General features: G+C 41.5%; 1 protein-coding gene across 7 annotated transcripts in view; it reads left to right on the forward strand.

Annotated features, from left to right (window-relative positions):
• The window catches only part of LOC105831116 (homeobox protein homothorax), a 361,421-nt gene that overhangs the window by 298,469 nt on the left and 40,708 nt on the right, over positions 1-22,244 (forward strand). The window contains exon 13 of one of the 7 annotated variants that reach the window (XM_036289789.1): positions 17,305-20,071. The exons of the other annotated variants lie outside the window; for them this stretch is intronic. Coding sequence (XP_036145682.1) covers positions 17,305-17,308 — 4 coding nt within the window. The 3' untranslated portion in view covers positions 17,309-20,071. Of the gene's footprint in view, positions 1-17,304; positions 20,072-22,244 lie in introns of those variants that run through there. 7 annotated transcript variants of the gene reach the window in all.

Raw genomic sequence — 22,244 nt, forward strand, 5'->3', positions numbered from 1 at the left:
TAAAAAAAAAAATTTACTTTCCATGGATTCACAGCTTTGTTTTGATATGAGTTGTAGAGTTATAGACTTTTTCATTGATTAATTTGTGCAAGCTTATTATTTTCATGTCATTTATATGAGATTATTCAACAGTGTTATCTGTAAATTCTAAGACATTTGAAATATTCCTGTATTTGTGCCACCTGTTATTAAATATGAATGCTAAAATAGTAGTGGTTGGCAAAAAAATGAAGCGTGAGAAAAATTCATGTCCTTAACAAGTCATTGAATCATAAACTGGCTAGTTATCATGCATGCTATCCATTTTCGCTAACGAAGTAGTAGCGCGTAATGCCAGTAGAGCGTTTGACACCTCGTTCAAGCGGGTGAACGTGCGTAGACGACCGAATGCGCTTACAAAGTGATCGTAGGAAAAGCGTATGCGGTTCGTTAAATCAACTTGGTCGAGATGACTTCGCGCATTAGCCGCGAGACACCCCGAGAGCAGTGTATTGTTGCAGACTATTTCGAGAGCGTGTGATCTCAGCGCAACAGCTGTGCTATCTATCACCAACAATGATTCAGTGATCGTACAACACAGTACGCTGCTCCTGCTGCTCCGTTTATAGAGTATAAACTGAGGGAAGGCGGCTAAGAAAGAGAACAAACGAGAAAGAGAGAGAGAGAGAGAGAGAGAGAGAGAGAGAGAGAGAGAGAGAGAGAGAGAGAGAGAGAACAGCAGCCTTTGGCTCGTGCCAGACTCGTGATCTTCAAAGTATAGGCAAACCTTTTTATCCTTCGCGAACAACCTGCCGTCGTTACAAACGCTGCCGTCATCGCGACGCTACGTTCTCGGCGTCGTTTAAAGGACCGTATCCGGATCCAATTTCATAGTCGGCGATACCCCGCGCCATTCTCCTCTCTCCTCCTCTTTTCACGCGTATCCAATGAATCTCCCATTTTTCTTCTACGTAATATTCTCTGTTCCTTTTCATGGCTCGTCACAATTTTTTTTCGGTCCTTTGAATTACGCTCTATTATGCGCACAGGCCTTCCGTTAGGATATGTAACATTGCTCAATCTCGTAAAAAATGTAATTTTCTTTGGAGAATTATTCTCATAGGTGATGTGTTTTTATCATTAGTAGTATGAAACTATGAATCGATGCGAAACATTTCCGTGTGAGCGTAAAACGGAAATTAATGCAATGACGAACAAGGGCCGGTAATGGCAGAATGTTTTAGAATCATACATGGATATTCATGTACGTGTGTAGATTGAAGCGAGATATTTCGTTTGAAAGATTGGATGCAGCATGCCTACGGGGCAGTTTAATTTATACTATAGTACATGATCATTTTACAAACTCTGGTGGATAGTTGCAATTTCTGCGTCACGCGTGTTGTTTTGCACAATTATAAAAAAGATTTACGTTTAAAAAATATCGATCTCTTTTTTGTAAAGTTTCAATAATTTATATTTGCAAATATCATCTCTAATTTGAAGTCAAGAATTATTTTATCTTTTTTTTCTGTGAAACAAGTATAACTAAGAGAAATAAGAGAAGGCTGAAGGTCTTATTTTCTTCGTGGCTATTCCGTTCTTCCCTTAGCCCTTCTTCGTTTTGGACTGTACGATCGAGTCCAGATTCGAGTCGCGAGCTCGCTACGAATTCCGAATCTCTTTTTCGCAAGGGTTGAAATACCGCCGGTTCAAGGCGTTTCCTCTTATCGAGTGGAACGGGACCTTGTGCGCTAGGAAAGAAAATGTAAATCAGGCCTTGGGGTTAGGGAAGGACGGGTAAAGCCCCTTCGCGCCTTCGGGAGGAACCAGGAGCTACGCTGGAATGGGGGGATGAAGTCGATCGACGCCCGGGAGTTTGTGTATGCGTCTGCCTTTTATATGTGCCCTCCGCATCGTGTGCGAGCGTCGGTCCGTCGATGCAAATGCAACTCTCGTCGGGGGTTGGTTGTTTCGTCGCCCGGTGATATATCGCCTCTCTTGCACACAAAACTCTCTCTCTTCCCCCTCCCCCCCCCCTCTCTCTCTCTCTCTCTCTCTCTCTCTCTCTCTCTCTCTCTCTCTACCTCTCTCCCTCCCCCTTCATCCTCACTTGTGCTTCAGAGCGAGCAAACTCGACGTATTTTCGAGCCCTGGGGGCTAACGCTGCCGGGTCTCTGCGCTCTGGAGTCGTCTATTTTTTTTACTCTTTTCTTTTTATACGTCCCTCTGCTGGGAGCAGGCTTTAGGCGGAGCCGGACCAACGTCGTTTCTGTATTAGTTTTTACGAGGATAATACACAACGTTTAAAGGGATAAGGGATTAAACGGACAAACTGGCCACCAACCCTTCCACGTGTATGCGATATTATACAAGCGACACGTAATATGTAGATTACTAGTGGATAGGAAAGGTGAAATATTTTATCGGTATAGATCTTGAGAAGTAATATAAATTCGTGATATGCCTGTCTCACACCAAATCGAAGATAGAATCAATTGCAATCACGTAGTTCTATTCATATGTAATTTGAAGTTAAAATTATCGAACGTTTTGTCTATAAAGATATCGATTATAATAAACAAATATTCTGTGTTTGGGGGATCTCACCGATATGGATTCTATCATATATATCTTATTGGTATAATTAATTTCTTTTTTAGTACATAAATATGTATATTAAACATATTTAAATTAAAATAATTAAATTAAATAGGCACTGCACATTTAATTAAATATTATATTAAGTTATGTTGCAATTTTAAAATCGCAATGTCGTTTCCGCTTTTAATATCACAGGAAGATGCAATATGTAACGTAGCATTCGACGAGGGAACGATTCCCTCGGAAGAAATAAGCGCGACATAAGGTACCGGAAGGGCGATCGTACTCTGGCAAAAGCCGCGGTCGCTTAGCGCGGCCGCTTTGGGAGAAAGCATCATAAATAACGCCCGAACTTCGGATCTACTCTCACCCCCGTCGCCGTCGCCCGTCGCCCGTCGTCCCTCATCCCAGTTTCTCCGTTTTTCTCTCTTTTTCTCGTCTCGCCTGTGTTTCAGTCCACGGATATCACCGCGGCTTCTCATCCCGCGGTGTTTCGGGCGGGCGCGCTTCGATCTCTCCCGGCAGGGCTTCGCGAAATATGAGTAAAAACTACGAATAAGAGGGTTGCCGCTGTGTTACATCCATAAATAACGGGACACGTGACAACCGAGCCGAGTGGCTGTCGTCGAGGTACTCGTGTATTACTGTATTTTCTGGGTTTGCACGAGCTGGTATTTTCACACGCATTGCCGAAATAAAAGGCGGTTTCGCGCTGAGCCTTGTCGCGGTTTTCCTCGTGGTAGATACCATCAAAAACATCAGTCTTATAGTTTAGCCCGAATACTACTTGTACGAATATGTCATTACGAATCACACACAACACATAGTTTTATATATACATAATATAAATATAAAATCCAAGTATTAATATAACAAATGATTGTGTCACGTACAATTTATATTTGGATATACTTAGAATTGTCAGTTTCTTATCAGAGTGAAATGAGAAATCATAGTTGACAGATAATAATAAAAATTATTGCTACAGACTGCATACATAAAAATGTATATATTTAAATTATTGTATAAAGTAATATCATAAATGAATAACAAAAAGTAACACAATTGTAGATATTATGAATTTACATCAACAAATTTACATCAAATTTTTGTTAATATTTGCGATAATCTCAAGATTTGTAATAGCCACAGGTATTAACGTTAATGCATACATTTTAATATGTATAGACGGTGGGTTTCTTGACGCCATAGAATCTCCCTTGCAAAACGGTACCTGCACGTGCCACGCATTTCGGCATCACGAGGGCGCAGCACGAATCGTGTGAAAGCCGTGAGTTTCGGATATGCGCAACATGCACGCTAGACTCTTGCGCTATGCAGCGAAATAATATATGCAGACGCTAATACATAGACCGTACCCTCTCACCCTTTCGCCTTCGTGCCAGCCAGGCAAGGGTAGTTGCTAGCTCGCAGGGTGCAACTCGCGCCGGTATGCATCCTGTCTCTGCGCCTGAGTGCATGCTGCAATATTTACCCTCACCATGCGGCAGCACGGTTCCTTCTAAAGTGAAACATAACCAGTATCATGAGCAGTGAAATACTGGCGAGACTCTTTCGACCGTCCGACATCGTTCTTGAATATATCCGCAACAAAAATTTTAAATTACAGGAGAAATTACAGTGTGACGTATTTTAACTTTAATTAAAATAAAATTAACTTTAATTATAAAGCGTATTAAGCATAGTTATTATAACATACTTAATAAAAGATATTGATATTGATAATCTCGATCAAAATGCTATAATAAATACTTTAGATAAAAATACAAGATTATCTAATTATGTTAAATATAAACATCGAAATGATATCGCTTTTGATGCCATTCTAAAAATATAGAAATAAAGAAATATTTACCAAAGTATTTGAGTAAAACTGCTCTCACAGTTTTTAAAAGTGACATTATAAATGTGGATTTAATTAAATTATTTGCATTTATTATATGATTGGGCTACGGTCTACCTTGCGCTGCTACCTACCAGAGCTAAGTGTAGAAAACTAAGATCGATAGGAAGAAATCTGTGATAAACGAATGATTAGTCTCATCAGTTCACGGTAGATGATCGCTTCGGACAAAGTGCTTTCGCGAGCGCTCGCGAATCGCAGGATACCGACAGTCGACCAATGGCAAACGCTTATATGCTTTGCCTTGCATGTAAATCACCGGAACAATGTATAATACAAGCGTTAATATAAGACAATGCTGCGATTATCCGCGCACCATGTAGGAGGAAAGAATATCGTGCCATGTCACAGATCGTATCCACGGCTTTGGTCGTCTAAGACATTATTAACATACGGACTTGTAAATGTCCCGACACGATTCCATATTTTTGGCTAATTGTATTGATCTGAAAATCATTTTTGAGAGCACGCGTTTATGTACTTGGCGTATCTTTTTTATCTTTTTAAGGTTTTTTATGGGATATATATATATTTTATATGAAGAAAATTTTTTAAATAATTGCAACGAGAGGGAACTAATTTTAATTTGAGCTTGAATATGAAAGAAAGGACTATTCTTCCCTTCTATTTCCGTGGCTTTCTTCATCGGCCTTTTGTTAGGCTGTGAATTAGATCGCGTAATCTCGTTTGTATACGAAATGACACCGTCGTCTCGCATAGCTGACGTTTAAGCAGCAAGTCTGCTCGACCATTGTCAGTCTGTAATTGACTCTGATTGGAAGATTGGATTTGGATCGCCGTAACTCTCGCGCAGTGAATAAGCGCACTCGCGCAATTCGTTTCGGCGACGAATTCGCTTCCACGGTACCAAGCACTTCGTTAAGCTCAATTATCCGAGGAAGGGGTTATCGATATGAGTACCATTGAGAATCAGGAGGCGGAGATAGCAACTCCGCTATCGAAATCGAACTTTCGCTGTGGAATCTCTTCGAAACTTGGCTGTCGAACTCCGAAACTCAGAACTTCCCCTGAGTACAACGGCAAACTTTAACTTTTAATTAGTTCCGCGTTAATTAAAAATGGGTTTATCTTCAATCTTCTATCATAAAAATAACAGATATAGAGAGATTTTGTTAGCAGCATATTTTTAATTAAAATTTATTTAACTATTTTATCTGATACTCTATTATGAAAATTCTATACAATCTTGTGTGTGCGCGCTCTTGTTATTTAATTTACTAATATAATATCGCGCAATCAACCTGTGAAACTATTGATGGGAAAATCCGGTGATTCTGAGAAATATCAAAACTCACCGCAATTGTGTTTCATAGGACCGTAAAATGCTATCATTAGGCGCGAGTGCGGTTGTCAGTGTTGCTTGCGGTCAGTCTTCCTCTTCTCGCATGCACTTCGTTTCTTCAAGTCGACACGAAGCGCGCATGTACGTCGCAAAGTTTTTTGCGTGCGTGTGGTTTATTCCAGCAACGAGGATACATTTATGCCTCTCTCCCGAATACCCGCTTTGCGGTTTCGCCGCAAAATCGTCCGTTTTAACGAATCTTCCATGCTTGCGTGTATACCACGCGTTACCTATGAGAAAGAATATTCGTGATTATTACAGCACATTTCGTATGAAACGTTGCGAATTAATAAATTAATGAAAAAATGTTTATCGAATTTTTTTTATTATTCGAATTCAGATTATCATCTATAAGTATACTTAACATCTTTTATAATTTTTTGATATATGTTAACATATTTATATTATATTGTAGAAACGCACACTAAAAATTTTTTTAATTAATAAATTCAGACAACGTTAACTCGATGAGCTACTATCTCTTCCTTTGTGAGCAGCTTAATGCGAGAGCTTAGCCGCGCTTTTGTACGCGATCTGCCGGCTTGAGCGGAGAATTTTGTCATGTCACGGTCTGATGACACTGGTACATCGTTTCTGTCGTGTCACATAGAGCTGAAGAGCCGCGCTGCGTCCATTGTGAAACTGATGTGTGACCTAGTGACCACGAATGAAAATGTAATGCAAGTGCTAATTGAATTGCTATAGTTTACGGAACATTAAGAAAAAAAATTGTCAAATAAAAAGTAGTTTTCGGGGAAAGGGGAATTTTAAGATGCTCGTAAGCATCGATATTTATCTTAGTAACTGTGTTTCAAGTCTGACGAAACCTGTCGGCGCGCAGTTTATGTGAGCTAAGAATATTGAATTAATAGAAAAATTATATTCATCGCCAAGATTCGATGCAAACGGTATAGGGCTTTCTACTTCATTGAGATGTTTAAAAATATTAATTTAAAAAGTTTTAATATATTAATATATATAAGAATTAAAATATTTTATTTTTCGATTATTTTTTTATCTCAATTTATCAATATAATTTATAGATTTTTTATTCGTACACACACACACACACACACACACACACACACACACACACACACACACACACACACACACACACACACACACGAGCGCGCGCGCGCGCGCAGGATATATATGTAGGACAGGAAATATATCACTTTTTTTCTTAAAAGATTATTTTGTGAAAGCTCTCGCAATCTTTCCAACGATCTGACGTCCAATGAAACTCACGAGGGGATAAAGTGCAACTTGTTCAGGCTTCATTCGAATGTAGATTCGTTTTTTTGATAGGCGCCTCTTTCGGCTTCTTACGCGCGACTCGGCGCATTTCCATCCGCGGCGACGCCTGTAAAAGATGATAGAGAGCAAAAAGAAAACGTTTCCACTCGCCAGTCGTCTCGTGGTGAATCAAGTTGTGTGTGTCGGTCGTGCGGCGGGGGGTCGGTGCCCGACGGTATCGCTCCTAAAGCATCGCTTCCATAACACCGGCATACTACGGTCCGATATCTTAAAGAAAGACCTGTTCAGGATTTGCAGGAAACGAAGTACATGATATTGACAAGGCAAATGCACGAGCAAGACAAGGAGAAGTGAGACTAGAAGAAGCACGGGAGTCATCAATAATAATTAGATTCGCGTGCAATTATATGGACATTTGTTAGGCGTAAAAGCAAAAATTATTATCGAAAAAGACCGCGACGAATCATCATTTGAGTAAGACGCATTCAGACGGCCGGGCCGGTCGATCGTTGAGAATTATTGGTCGCGACGATTTAATACAAGTCGGATATCGGACGCTGGACCGTGTTGTAGTTATCAGCCACATTTATCTCGTCAGCGGATATGCGCGCTGAGCATATCACGAAATGAAAATTGATGGAATCCGGATAATCGCGAGCGGAAGTAAAAGTTGTCGCTGTCATTCCTGATAACTCGTGTCGCATGATAGAAGGATACTTCCTTGACTGGACTTAGCCTTCCTCGTTAAATTATTACTATTCCGACCATTGATTTTTCACATGTCACATTTTGCGACATTTATATAAACTGACCGAATGATGGCAGAGAAGATAGCGAAGAATATCTTAACCATGTTCATCAGTTACCGCATTCACATCTCTTCTACCTAACGAGCAATAAACGCTCGCACCGTTCCTTTCGTCTGCCTTTCGCAGAGCTGCTTGCCGAGTTATGCGTCGTCCGATAACGAACGTTCGTCCCACGAATATCAAAGATCTTCTTCTGACTCTCTCGCTCTCTTTTCCTCTCGCGTTTGATCTCGAATCTACCTGCGGCTCGGTCCTTTCTGACTCTCCCTGTCTGGCTGCAGCCACTCCGACGGGCTCTGTCTCGGCATCGAGTGGATTTTTTGGTACGCGGACGATCCTGGGAATGGTGGTGCATCGTTAATAAAGAATACGCCGTGGGCACGCATGCCATTGGCGCTCGCGAGCTACAACCAGTGCGGCATCTCGTTATTCGATATTAATAACAAGCGGGATTCAACGGAGCGAGGAAGAGCGTGCTCTCTCTCTCTCTCTCTCTCTCTCTCGGCCGCTTCTACTTCTCTTTTTCTCTCTCTCCTGGTAGATTCGAATCATTATAATGATCCCGCGCTCGCTACCGGTTAAAACATTTCTCGTCCTCGGTGCGCCATGGAGCAAAGAGGATACTTCGGTCAGTACCTCATTGCTGACGCTGCTGCTGATGCTGTTTCTACCACCGTTGTTGGCGCGGTCATTTGGTACTTCTAATCACGTGCCACTCCACCCGAGTTATAAATGACCTCGCGCTTTCATCTCGTGCTCCGTCTTACCTCGTCTCGCGCCATTTGCCCTTGCTTTTTTTATCATTGTTATTATTTTACGGCTGCTCTCTCACTCTTATAAAAATGTATAGCCGTTGACAAAGAAGATGAATATTCGCCGTGAGGCTGAACAAAATTTGCTTCTCGTTTTGCGATCGCAGAAATGGCAGCTCCGAGTTCCATTTCGCACAGGTACGCATATTTATTTTAGTTAACTGTGTGATTAGCGATATTCGTATCGCTAAGATTACAGTAGATTTGCTAGAAAAGTATCTAACGTGAAGAGGAAATTGTGTGACCTTTCTCTTTCAGATCTTATGACTATGTTTCATCAGGTTTACAAAATAATACGTTTTGTTTTTATTGGAGATCTCAATGATTCTTATGTATAACGATCTAATTATCAAATATATTTAAAATTTGTGAGGTACTGACGAAACGACGGCGACGGTAGGATGCATGCATTCTTCCTTGGGTGCCTCCTTCATAAGGAGACACACTCTCGTAGTGACGGTGTGCACGATTGCGCTCCACGAGCGACGTCGTGGATCAGGATCGGGCGAGCATTGATCCACACACGCGTAGATTCTGATACGCGCGAGAGGTTCACATGGGTCACATTCCACGAGGCATTATTTCCTCGCTCACATCGAAGACCAACAAAAGGCAGCTTCTCTCAAAAGGCATCTTCGTCCCTTTCTCGGCGTTCCCCTGTCGTATCACCATCTTCCCTCTACCTTCCACGCTTCTTCGTTCCCGGACGGCGGCCCTCATTAATAGTATTCACCAGAGAGAAGATTCCTGCTTGATCGTGCCGGAGCGCGCGTTATGCTCGCTCCTTGGACGCGAGACGATCTCCACTCTGCTCCGCCTCCCTTCCGCCACAGCACTTTCACCACTGGATTCTTCAGGTAGCATATTTAAAGTTTCTAACGAACTTCGGATGATACATGGGTTTGCGAGATTAGTTTGCCGAAGACGCAATCTTTGGAATCTTCATTCGATTTATCATTTGTTCATACATAAGATTTTCTTGAAAAATTTTAGTAATTTCTCTATCATAAAGAAACTTTTTTTTTTCTCTTACGATTATCACTGTCTTTTTAATATTTTATATTCTCGTGAAATTATATTGACGGCTGATTGAGAACAATGGTCAAGTTCGGTTATTTACGATGTAGATTGTGTAAATATTTTTCACGTATGCAGTTATATCGAGGGTTGTAATTTACGTGCAATTGATTTTTATTTCAAGACTCGAGAGAATTTGTTGGATAATTCGGCAGAATTCTGTGAATATCGTGTGATCGGCTCTTCGATCGTCTCTCGCGGACGCACCCGGGAAAAGGTGCATCGCCGCGTGTGCAGAACAGACATCAGGGTACACCCACATCGCGTGGCGGGTAGCAGCGGGGGTCCGCGTGATTTGTGGCTGCACCGCGAAGTCACATAGCGGTTGATATATTTTACGGTCGACCGTCTTCCATTCCTCCTTCCTCATCTCCTCTACCGATGTTTCCTCTCTTCCTCTCAGTCGCGTCGCTTTGACCTGCGAAAGGCCCAGCAGCCGACATTGTGCCACATACATGAGCGGTCAGCCGTCTTTACATGCGGCTACATCGTATTTACATGAAAAAGGAGTTGCCTTCTTTCCACTCTGCTGCAGCCTCTCGCGCTCCCGCCCCCGTAAAGCTTGACGAGGCGCTTCTTCCTTGCCCCCGTACTTCGCCGAGGATCCCCTCAGTGTAAACACGACTCATCATTATCGCCGGGGGAGCCTATATTTCAAAAACTACAGTGCTCGACTCTTTACGGCACTGTTCGTGCCGAATCTCTTTGAACGTCGGATAACACTTCCTCTATCTGCTGTTTTACAAGTCAAGTGGTATATTGGAACGACCGATACCAATCTTGTGCCTGTTAATTTTGCGCGAATAACGTCACAACGAGCGGAGAAACCGTGATGGACGGAGAAGCGTGGTTAGTGTTAGAAAGAGGAGTATTAACAAACTTTGTTGGGCAATCAATCAGATTTTTACAAAAAAAGTCGAAATACATGTCACTCAATTCGTTGTACACCGAATGTAAACGAGAGACAGTACCGATTGGTCGCGATTCCTTGACTATCACACTTGATTGTCGTTATCGCGTACCTTCCATCCTCTGTCCCTTCGTCCCCGCCTTCCCACTGAGACGCGTACGAAAGAATTTAGACCCAGTATTATCGGGATATCCACAGCGAGATAGCCAGAGGGACGGTGTTGGAAAGACAGGTTGGTCGCCGCGGGGGTCTACCGCGAAGAACGCATGCAAGAGCGAGGAAGGTAAAAGAGAGGAATGGAAGAAGAGGAATAAGACAACCTCGCGAGAGCATGACACGGTATATACCTATATAGCCACACCAAGCCATGTCGAATGTTGTGCGTGCGTGCGTGCGTGCGAGTGAGCGAGTACGTATGCACTTGCGTTTTTGCCTCGGCTGCTTTTTAATGCTTTTATGCCCACCGCGGAGGAGCTATCGGGGATCTCGCGTCGTAAGTCTGGAACTTTATGTTTGCGTCGGCTAACCTTCCTCCTTTACCACCCCGCCTTAACTTACGATTCGCCGGCATGCCCGTAGCTGCTCTCTCGCCTGGTCGCCTTGCTTGAGACGTCTTGCGTCGTCGTTCTCGTTGTCCTCTTTTCTTCCCCTTGTCTTCGTCGTCGTCTTTCGCCATCTTCATCGTCTTCGTCGTCGTTCTTGCTGTTGTTGTTGTTGTTGTTGTTGTCGTTGTCGTTGTCGTTGTCGTTGTCGTTGTTGTCGTTGTCGTTGTCGTTGTCGTTGTCGTTGTCGTTGTCGTCGTCGTCGTTGTCGTTGTCGTTGTTGTCGTCAGTGGTAGCCTCAGCGCCGTTCATGGTGTGCCTACACGTACGGTACCTTATCTGCCACTCTTCGGCAGCGAAATTTTCTTCGGTGCATAAATTGTTCACTCTCTCGCAAACTCGCCGCCACCAACGTGAAACTGCTTTTACCTCTCCCGCTGGAAATGCGTCTTAAAATCTCCACGATTGATGAGCGTCTGCCGAGTTAGTTTCGAAACACTCCTTGGATTAAAATTATCTCAAAGTTTATGTAAGGTCAAGCGTCTCTATGTATAAATATATAATTATAACAAGCTTATTTTTCTTTTGAATTTCTTTTCAAGAGCGTAACAACTAATTTGTTACACCGTTAATTCGCATAACGGTGCACCAAATGATTTTGTCATATTGTTTCAAAGAACATACCAAGTCTATCGATACTTGCATAATATTTGCTAAAGATAAAATGCAAGGTTTTACCGAATTAATGGAAAAAAGCACATATGGAAGATTATATGCAATTATTCTACTTGTTCAATTTCGCTTTCGTAAAATTTTTAATAGTGTTTCTAATTACAATGATTTTTCCATTGCACTACTTGTATTTGTTCTAAAAGATTCATTAATAATGAAAATGAATTTTTAACAATTTGACCGCGTTGTATCCAAATTTATACATTTATGGAAGAATAGTTAAAATCTATTTTCTATTTGCGCTTTGCTAGCGATATCATAGATATCTCAAGTCAAGAGGAGCTGAGTAAAGTAGATATGTAGATAACGAGAGAAAAAGAAGGACGTAGGTAAAGAGACATGGGGAGAGTGAGAGAGATGGAGCAAGCTTACAGACACCCTCAGCCATTCTCGAAGCCACTAATGTATGTAATTGATCTATTGTGCGATGCATTAGCCCTACGAGCACCAGATAGGTTATAGCAGTGTCGAGGATGGAGATGCGGATGGTGGAGGACGAGGAGTGGAAGGAACTTGATGGAAAAGGGAATAGAGCGAGAGAGGGAGAAATCCGTGAATGGGAAACGGATTTCAGCAGCTTCTCTTATTAGTTCTTTGCGTCATTAGATTAGGCTAATGCACTCTAGTCTCTCCATCACCTCCGTCTACTCCTACCACTCCATTGCTATACCTATCGGATTCTCTTCCCTTCTCGTTGATGCGTACCGCTGAACGGCATTGTCAACGACACCTTTCCTCTAAATTTCAAGAACCGCATTTGCGTAACGGTGAATTGAATTGATTTTGTTGTATCACTTGAAATTTAAATAAATTTATCGATCGATATTACTCGCTAAGAAATGGGCAAGAGATTATTTTGTCGAATCAATGGTAAAGAATGCACATGATACGATGCATCTATTGTACTTGTTCAAGTTTCGCTTCGTTGATGTCCTTAATTCGTGCGGTGCATTAGAGCGGCGCGATTTGAGGTTTCACGATTTTCGACTTCGTCAACGAGATATCAACGTATACCAACACATTACAGACGCACGTTGATATATCCGCCTGAAAAAAAGGAAATTATCCCCTTATTAATTCCATACGAACGTGATGCGGTCAGCGATGCAATACCGCGCGCACAATTAGGCTTGTCGACACGTCATTTTGCGTGATCGAAAGCAATCCTCGGCTCTCATTCTTCGCGACGTAATAGTTTATGCGGTCTACCACAGTCGGGCTATTGACATATTTTGACTTTATCGCTCGCTCTTAGAGACACGCCCGCACACGTTCTTTCGGTTTCTTTCCCCTTTCCTAACAACAATGTTTATTCGTTACTTTGCGGTCATGTTGTTTTGTGGTATGGACTATGAAGTGGTTTTTTTTTTCATTATCCAAGCAAATTTTGTGCACGTGGAATCCTCGGATAGGGACGGGGAGGGGGGAGCTAGTCCCGATGAATGATAAAAACAGGAAAAACGGAGTTGGCACAAAAGAGGAAATAAAAAAACGTGTGAGCAAGGATAATATTATAGATGGATGTAATTGTGAGGAAGAGGATGCTAGGAATTACACGATTGCGGCAAGAAAGACGAGCGATCTCAAGATATCGCAATGACTTCACGGCTGAATGTTTCTCGAAACCCGCTGCAAAATTCGAACTCTTTCTTTTTATTTCCCTTCTTCGATGTATGGTTGTCGTTAGTCGAAAGATTTCGATCGCACCAACGCTGCGCATCACCCGTCGGGTGACTAATCGCTCCCACGCAACCAACCGGATCGTCTAATTATTCAGTCGATTTCGATCTTGAATCTCTCTCGAGTACCTTTCGACCTTTTGTATGATACGGCATTTTTGTATTGTGAAATGTAAATTGCAAATCGGTTTTATTTAATGCCAATGACGATACCATTTAATACTAACAGGAGAATACAGACGTTAATCTTCTATGTTAGTTACAGTAGTTAGACTCGTAAATGACAGCGATAAACTTTTTGGACCATTGCGGAGAAGTGTTGTGAATGCATTTGAAAATCTCGTAATACTGGAAAAGCGGGAATTTAGTAAGAGCGACTTCAAGCCGGTTTCAAACGTGTCGTAGTACGATTCGTTGACTGTTTGCAGAGAAACTCGGTAGAGAAACGCCCGGTTGAGAAAACTATTATCTCGAGTTGATTATGATTGCATGACTATGAAATTGCTCGCTACGACGAGCGAACGACTAGAAGCGTGCGCGCGCGCGCGCGCGCGAGGGTGGAGGCGAATAGCGGTGGCGGGCTTGCATGACTCCGAGTTTCTCAACAACAATCGTAACTAGCTTTCGGTAGTGGCGGAGCTTCTGGGGTGGAACCAGGCGGCGTCTTCCCACGTCAGCGTGACGGACAGACAGCAGCCCCGAGCGGACTGACAGACAGCGCGACCGGTAGCTCGTATTTTATTCAGTGGCCCTGGCGACCGAACAATTACGAACGTTCCGCGGGTTCGTACCGAGTTATGCACGCACCGACGATACCGACCAGACGAACCAACAGGATGCGAACCAACCACGCCGCACGACTACAGGATACTTCGATTGTGTGGGACGGATAATTATCGTCGAACGATTTGTCGGTCTCTTCAGCGAGCGAGAAAAGCACGAATTCAACGGTGCGCGTCCACCCCGCCGGCAGCGCGGTGTTTCCGCGATCTTATTGAACGTATATACGTAAGCACCGTGTCTAATTTGATAGATAATCTTCTCGGTTTCCACGTCGGAACTCCTGCGGCGGACGTCGCTTCCGTGGCCAGTCAGTCGGCACGATAGATCCTCGAAATTTCTACCTTCGTGCTGCTTAAAGTATTAAAGTTTCATGGGAGAGACTCGCTTTCTTGTGTGCCGCGGGAAACGGAACGTGGAGTGAAGATAAAATAAAAGATATTCCTTTAGGATTGTTCGATTTGTCTACGATGGACGCGAGGAATATAACGAGTGCACCAGTCTCAGTCGGAAACTTGTCTCTTTCTATCTTCGCGCACGGAAAAAAAAAACGTCATTCATACTTGCGCGCGAGCGCACGGATTGCTCTTTTGTTCTCCAAATTAGGATACAGAAGTGGATTCAGAGCTTGCCTGCGTACTTTCCGGCCACCGCGCGAATCCGAGGGCCCAGCGTTAGCCGACTCTGTCTTTTTCCGCGAGACATGTCACGGCGGGACAATGGATCCTTTCCGTTTCTCGGCGACGTAGGCGAAACCACCGCCGTGAATGGAAATCCGTTCGGTGACGTTAGCGCGAAATTCTCCATTCAACCGCAGCTCTGTACCTTAATAATAAAGAGTCGAGTGCAGTTATTGCAATTACAGCAACTGCCGCGACGAGCAAGTACATGGATGGTGAGTCATGCCGTGTGTTTGTACGCGCGAAGGCATCTCTCTTTCTCCTTTTTTCAAGCCTCTTCAAGGCTTTGTCGCATCGCATTCTTCTATTTCATTGTCGAGAAAACCAATTTCCTGGTACCTAAATTACGCGCGCTTCCGCGCTCGGGCGCGGGACTGCCGAGACGAGAGAGATGAGGAGAGAGAACGTTAGATAGTGTACGAAGAGCAGATAGATAGATAGATAGATAGATAGAGAGAGGGGGGGGAGAGAGAGAGAGAGAGAGATAGAGAGAGAGAGAAGCGGAAAAACCCTGCCGTAATATCACAAGTTTCTACCTTGGGTCTAGCGCGAGTCTCAAGCTGGAACGCCGGGGGCAGAGCGAGAAAGAAAGAACAAAAAGAAAGAAGAGAGAAAGAGAGAGAAGATGAAGAGAGCGTGAGGGCGGGTGGGCAAAAACGTTAATTTGAAAACGTCACAGTTTAATTTAAAATTACGTAAGTAGGGGGCTGTTCTTTCCCTCCCGTCTCTCTCCTCAACCATCCTTTTCGTTTTCTATGCTCTTTCGTTCCTCGCGTTCTCTCTTCTTTCTTCATTTCTCGACTGGCTCATGGCGGATCCGTCGTTTCTCCGCTACCTCTATACGCCAGCTACGGCATTCTTGCGATCGTGGTAATAATAGACGCGAAGTTTCGCTCGCGATTTCACCTTCTCTCGTACCTTCCGTCTGCTGCTGCTTGCAATTATTCAGAGAACGAGTGGAATTCTCTTTTTCGTGGGTGCGAGATCAGCGAAAACTCGAGAGGCAAGAGAAAATTTTGCTGAATTCGAACTCTTCGTTTGTATTTGCCGGCAGGAAATTATGGAAAATTCCTCAACTAAAGAAGTGACGGCTGTTAAATCATCGGCTAACTAATTAAAGAGTTCATGGCAGAGAAATTTTTTTAATATCATCTGATGACCATTGGTAGTACACTTTATCAATTTTTTTCTGCGCTTTCTAAACACACACACACTATAATGTAGATATGCTAAAGATCACGATAAGATAGTACCTACCGCGACGTGAAACTTGATATGAAGGAAAGTCGGCTTAGCTGACATTTTACAAATTTGCCATTTACAATTTTGAAAGCGTCTTCTTTTTTCCCCTGGTTTTTCTTATTTGGCTCGTTTCAGTCACCCATATCCCGCGATTCTGTTCAAGGAGGCACTCGTAAAACTTCTCGGGGTTCCACATCAAGAGTGCTTCGCGTGTAGAGTTTTCGTTGCGTGGGACTGACAGAGAGATACGAATCGAGAGGTGTATCGGTGTCCTTGGCCTTTTCGTTCGCTTTGTATGGCTATTAGAAAGATGCCATCTATTTCTTTTTACATTTTTCGATTGCCATTCTCTTCTTTCTTATCATGGAGTTACCTTGATGTTTGTCGTAATTACATGCTTCTCTCTTTATTTTCGTCAAACATCCATACATTTTGCGAGAAAATACAAAAAAGGAAACACTTATATAAAAATAACTTATACAATATTTCCTGTCTTTTTGATGGTTTTTACGTTGATATGGTATTAACTATATCTTGATGTGTCAAATATATTCACATCTTATTAAATAGCAATAAATAAATAGTAGAATTTAAATAAATTATTTTATGAATAATGGTACTCATATGTTTAAGATAAATACTGAATGTATGCATTATCATTTTAATAAAACAATGAAACGGTAATCGATATTTATTATTAGACATTTTCTAAAATTATTCTAAATATAATATTAATATTAATTGTTGTACATAGAAATCTTTTTCTCTTTACAATGATCACTATTCTATAAATAAGTCGTAAAATTAAACGTCGAATATACGAATTACAATTTTTAATTTTTTATTTTTTTCCTGTAATTCTCGTGAGTGTATTTCCGATTATAATTTTTGATCTTTTCTTTTTGTTTCAGGTGAGTACCATGTTCTTGGTAATGTTAACGAATGAGCGTTGGTATGTAAGTAAAATTTTCAGCTTGTCAACTTGTTTTGTATTCACCATTTCGTTCGAGTTTTATTCTAGCCGATATTGCATTTTCTAGTCAGTCAATTCGTATGCTTATCCAACGTAAGCCAACTGGAAATGAATTTCTGGTCAGTCAGGAATTATCCTCAGCCGACGAACGCTTCCTGTCGGCTCGGAACTCGCGGCCTGATCACGAGCAAGCTGACCGGAAGTTGTTCCGGAGTACAAATAACGCGATCGATCGTCACACTTTCTTCGTTTCTGATACTTTTCTTCTTTGATGGACGCGTTGATGTCATGGTTTACTTGTCGTTGCTCTAATAGGACTGGGTACAAGGGAAACCCTAGAGCATGGGGTTGCGCATATAACACATCGTTATGTTGTTTCCACGGGGGTGAGAATAAACACACTCGTGCCGAATAATACAAAGGTGGCGCGGAGAAGGACGGATACAGTTTTCCGTCGGAAGTGACGTCCCTCTTTCTCCGTCACGGTAGGGAGACTACAACGCCGATTATGCCTTGTTCTTTTTTTTCACAAGGTATAGAAACACGATACAGCCGAATCGCCCTTCGCGATCATTCCTTTCACATTTGAAATAGGGCGATCGTTTTTTTTTTTAAGCATTTATTGCTGTAACTGCAATTTGCCATATAAAATCCGGATTATCCTAAGTCATTTATATAGAATGCATAAGATGTGAATTTAGCTACAATATTTTTCTGTGACAGTTTGCGCATATGTATCTTTGTTTTTGTACATTTTGATAATTACAGAAAAAATACTTTGCTTAAATGTATGTGTGTATATACATATATATATATTTTTTTTAATAATTTTGTCATAGATCGTCAAAGTAATTGTGTAACATGTTCAAGCTAGTTGCAACATTCTCGTTACGCTTGAGTGTCTTACATAATTATTTTGATTGTCCAACAAAATGATTTTCAAATCTTTATCTAACAAAATATTTAAATACTTGAGCAAAATCTGAATTACTCAATATTTAATAAATTATTAATATTAATGTTAAGAGATATCCATTGTAGAATAAACATAAGCAAGTAACGAACCGAAACGCCGTAACATCTGTCTTAAATACGCGAATGATGGTTATTCAAAGTATCTGTTCTGAAAATGACGAATTTTGGCGGCATGCACTGGAAAACGCGATCGGTATAGATAGCATCGGTCGGCCGCAGTGAACCGCTGTGCGATTCTCGCGCGTGGAAACGCAATATTCCGCATTGGTTACCGTCGTTCGTTGACGCGACCGACGCGCTCACATCGCGGAATCATACAATGATCGTTTAATCGGGCGTGCTTCAAACAATTGGTGCGTCGCTTGCGTTCGCCGGACCAACCACGGCAACAACTCCGCATCGCTTTCGCGTTTGCTCGTCTTCCGCAGAGACAAATAGCGCGAGACGGTCCGACGAGCATTTGATTGCCCGTGCTGTTGCGTGCGTGCACGTGATGCGTATCCGCAATACGCACTCTGCTCGCGTACGTATCGTCAGGAAATGCGAAATCGGGAAATCGCGCGTCGTACGCGCCGTTACGCTCGCCAACCATTCTGTGTGTTGGAACTTACGGCGGATTGATCTTTCACGTGACGAAATAGACAACGAAATGGAGATATATGATCTATGTACTCTTTATAGAGTAAATATCTGATATCGATGAAATTTAAACTAATGAGAATATCACGATTTGTTTAGAGATGGTGCTTAGATATATATATATGTATGCATAATTGTTGATTTATTCCGTACATCTATTTCGAGAGTGATTATTTGATTGAAAATGTCGTTGATTATTTATCTCTGAGAGATTATCATTCTACTTTATCGGTTAAGATATTTTTTCGTAGCCATCACACATAGAGTTACTATTTCATAAATATAATTCCTGGGACAATTAACGCATATTGACGCTTTTAGTTGATTCGGTTGTATACAACAATTATGAACTATTGTAAATTTTACGATCGAGAAAATCGCGATTCCATTAAACATCAACATCGAAGATACAACAGTGACATTACGGGTACGGTTTAGCGTGTTCTGATACCTCGAGAACTGTGAGCGGAACAACGACGATGATTCAGAGATATTTATGAGGTGCAGAGAATTACCGCGCGTGAAAAGAGAAGAGAGCACATCGCGTACGGTTGAGAGTAGAATTACACGATGTCGACGATGATATAACGCGCATATCTCTTACGAATGTTCTTTCTTGTCCCGTGAAATCTCTCATCGCCATCGGGAGACGAGAACCGAGGATCGGGAGGATTCGATACGACCTCGCGCTTCGTTCTTTGAGGTTGAAAACGCTAAATCGGAAAAATTCCTGTCAGGTTCGTGCTCTTTTCTTTTCGGCGTTGCCTATCTGCTTGTTCGAATAAATCTCTTTAGGTTACGGTTCAACGTCCGCAGGTATCCGCAAACACCAGTCCTACTGTAGAATGCTTCGTACGTAGAGCTACTACGTACTACAAGGAAACGCCAATAATTTTGGACTAAATTCCTGTCGACCTTCACCATGTTCTTCGAGACGGATTTCCATCGTAGCAGATCTGATCTAGATGTCGATCGCTTCTCGCTTTAAGCAATTAATGTTTATATGTCGAATAGCGCTGAGAAACAGATCAATTCCATCGGCGTTAACGTCGATCTAACGTGTTTGATTAATTAACAAAAAAAAAAAAAAAGAAAAGAAAAACCAACTTGTAAATTACTAGTAATGTTATTTATTGTAATTGTAAGTAAAAGAACTATAATAGTTTTATCTCTCGGTGGGGAATATCGCGAGCGAGACAAATACAATACGATTATATAATTAACGTCGCACTATCATCGGAACATGAGCGGAAAACGTACAGCGCGTACGTCTATCAGTCATTGTTGAGGATACGCGAGCATTTATCATGTCGAATAATTTTACATTCGCTACATGTTCTGGAACATAAATGTGAAAAGAAGTTACCATCGGTCTCGACGGAGTCACAGAGATCACGTCATTCCCCCTAACACGAAACTCGACGATTAGGCGACGGATCGTAATCAGAGGGACGTATACTATCGTCGTCGTCAGGACCGAGACCACTGACTTCCTTTATCGACATTTTGATACAAAATGGCTGCGCCCTACGGGGCGCCTCTGCGTAATCTCTCTCGATTCAAATTAACACACGCAGAGCTCGCCGGGGGGCCCAGGTCCGGCTGCGGGAAGCTTGCGCCGCGGTATAGAGAAGATAATATCGCCGTACATCCAGGTCTTCTTTGTTTTCCTTTTGGAGAACGATCGGTCCGCCCTTTTCTTCTTTTCGTTAACGATCGCGCTGTAAAGAGGCGAGTGACAGGCGCCACGCCGGCTTTGACAAATCGCTGCCGCGATCCACGTCGTTCACGATATATGCATAATACCTCAGACTATAGAAACTCAATCTATCCTCTTTTCTCTTTCACGCGTACTACAACAAGGAAAGAGATTAATTTCATATCGTTACTACGAAGAAAACTAACGGAATAAAATGTAAATTTTGTTTTGTATTTTTTAGATATTATTTTTGTTTCCTTAGTTTATAACGGACAATGCAGAAAAATAACGTGTCAAACTTTAAGATGATTTTACTAGTAGTGTGTAAGTAAATTTTTTTTTTTTAATATTATAATTGCATATTTTTGAAACATAGCAATACATATTTTGTGCCCTACATCTATATAATCTCAGCTTGCTTTATATATATAAACGAATATACATATATCGTATATATAGATCGTTGGCGGGAAGAAACATTTGGAACAAAGTATCCCGTCATAGTGACTCAGTCGGTTTCAGTAAGCAAGTTTTTTCTGTCCAAGCTTGATCTGATTCACTTGATAAAGGAGTTTGGCTGAATCGATTGCGACTGGTCGAACACCCAGTATCTTGCTATCGATTAATTTTGAATGTCGACCGCCACCGGAGGCACTCGTTTCTTGTCACACACTACAATTCGGTTATCTTATTCGGTTAATCGATTATACTAGGTCTTCGAAGACACGACAAAGACAAGTTTATGTCCCGATCAAATATATTTACAAATCTTAACATCTTTGTATTTTTTGAGGAACTAAAAAGTTTTGTTAATGATGTCATGTCTAAGAAAGAGATGCGCAAGATCTAACACAAGAGCTATTTTACATTTAGCGCATCAGATAACGGTTGCTTGATATCTGTTTAATTATCTAAATTGTATTGCCTCTTATCCGCAGCACGATAAGTCGTCGTCGTTGTGTAGGTCTGTTGTTTCCGAAAGCACGGAGCGCGTATTTGCCATATATTTCCACGTAAAAAGAGATGAAGGGAACGAAAACGTTTTTCTTACGAGTAACCGTTGCGTTTCTTCTTGCACATTAAAATCTCTCAATTTTTTTGTTTCTTGAATTTTGTTTTAATCTTTTAGTCCTATCTATTATTTTTTGCCGTATTCATTATTTGATACAGACTTATTATTTTTATTTTATTATTAAAATTAATTTCTGTTATACTTAAACGTTTTAATGCAATTTTCTTGCAATTGATTGCATATAAAATCTATTTTTTTGTTTAATAAATAAGGAGTTTCTATATTAAATTTTCTTACATAATAAATAATCACTTTTTGTTGAAACGCGTTTTATCTTACAATTAAATAAGTTTACACTTTACACATTTGATGTTTAGTTACATGCTTTCTCTGAGTTGTAACAGATTGCTTTGTTTTGCCGATAAAATTTATTTTGAGAATAGAATTTTGTTGATTCGACGTAGCGCCGATAAAAGATTTTCCTTTCCCGTTTTACCGGTGTAGCTACTTCACGGTGGAATGAGCGGATTTGCAATAAGAATGTCGGCGTATA

The sequence above is a fragment of the Monomorium pharaonis genome, chromosome 7 (genome assembly GCF_013373865.1).
Source record: "Monomorium pharaonis isolate MP-MQ-018 chromosome 7, ASM1337386v2, whole genome shotgun sequence".
In the NCBI taxonomy this organism is placed as follows: Eukaryota; Metazoa; Arthropoda; class Insecta; order Hymenoptera; family Formicidae; genus Monomorium; species Monomorium pharaonis.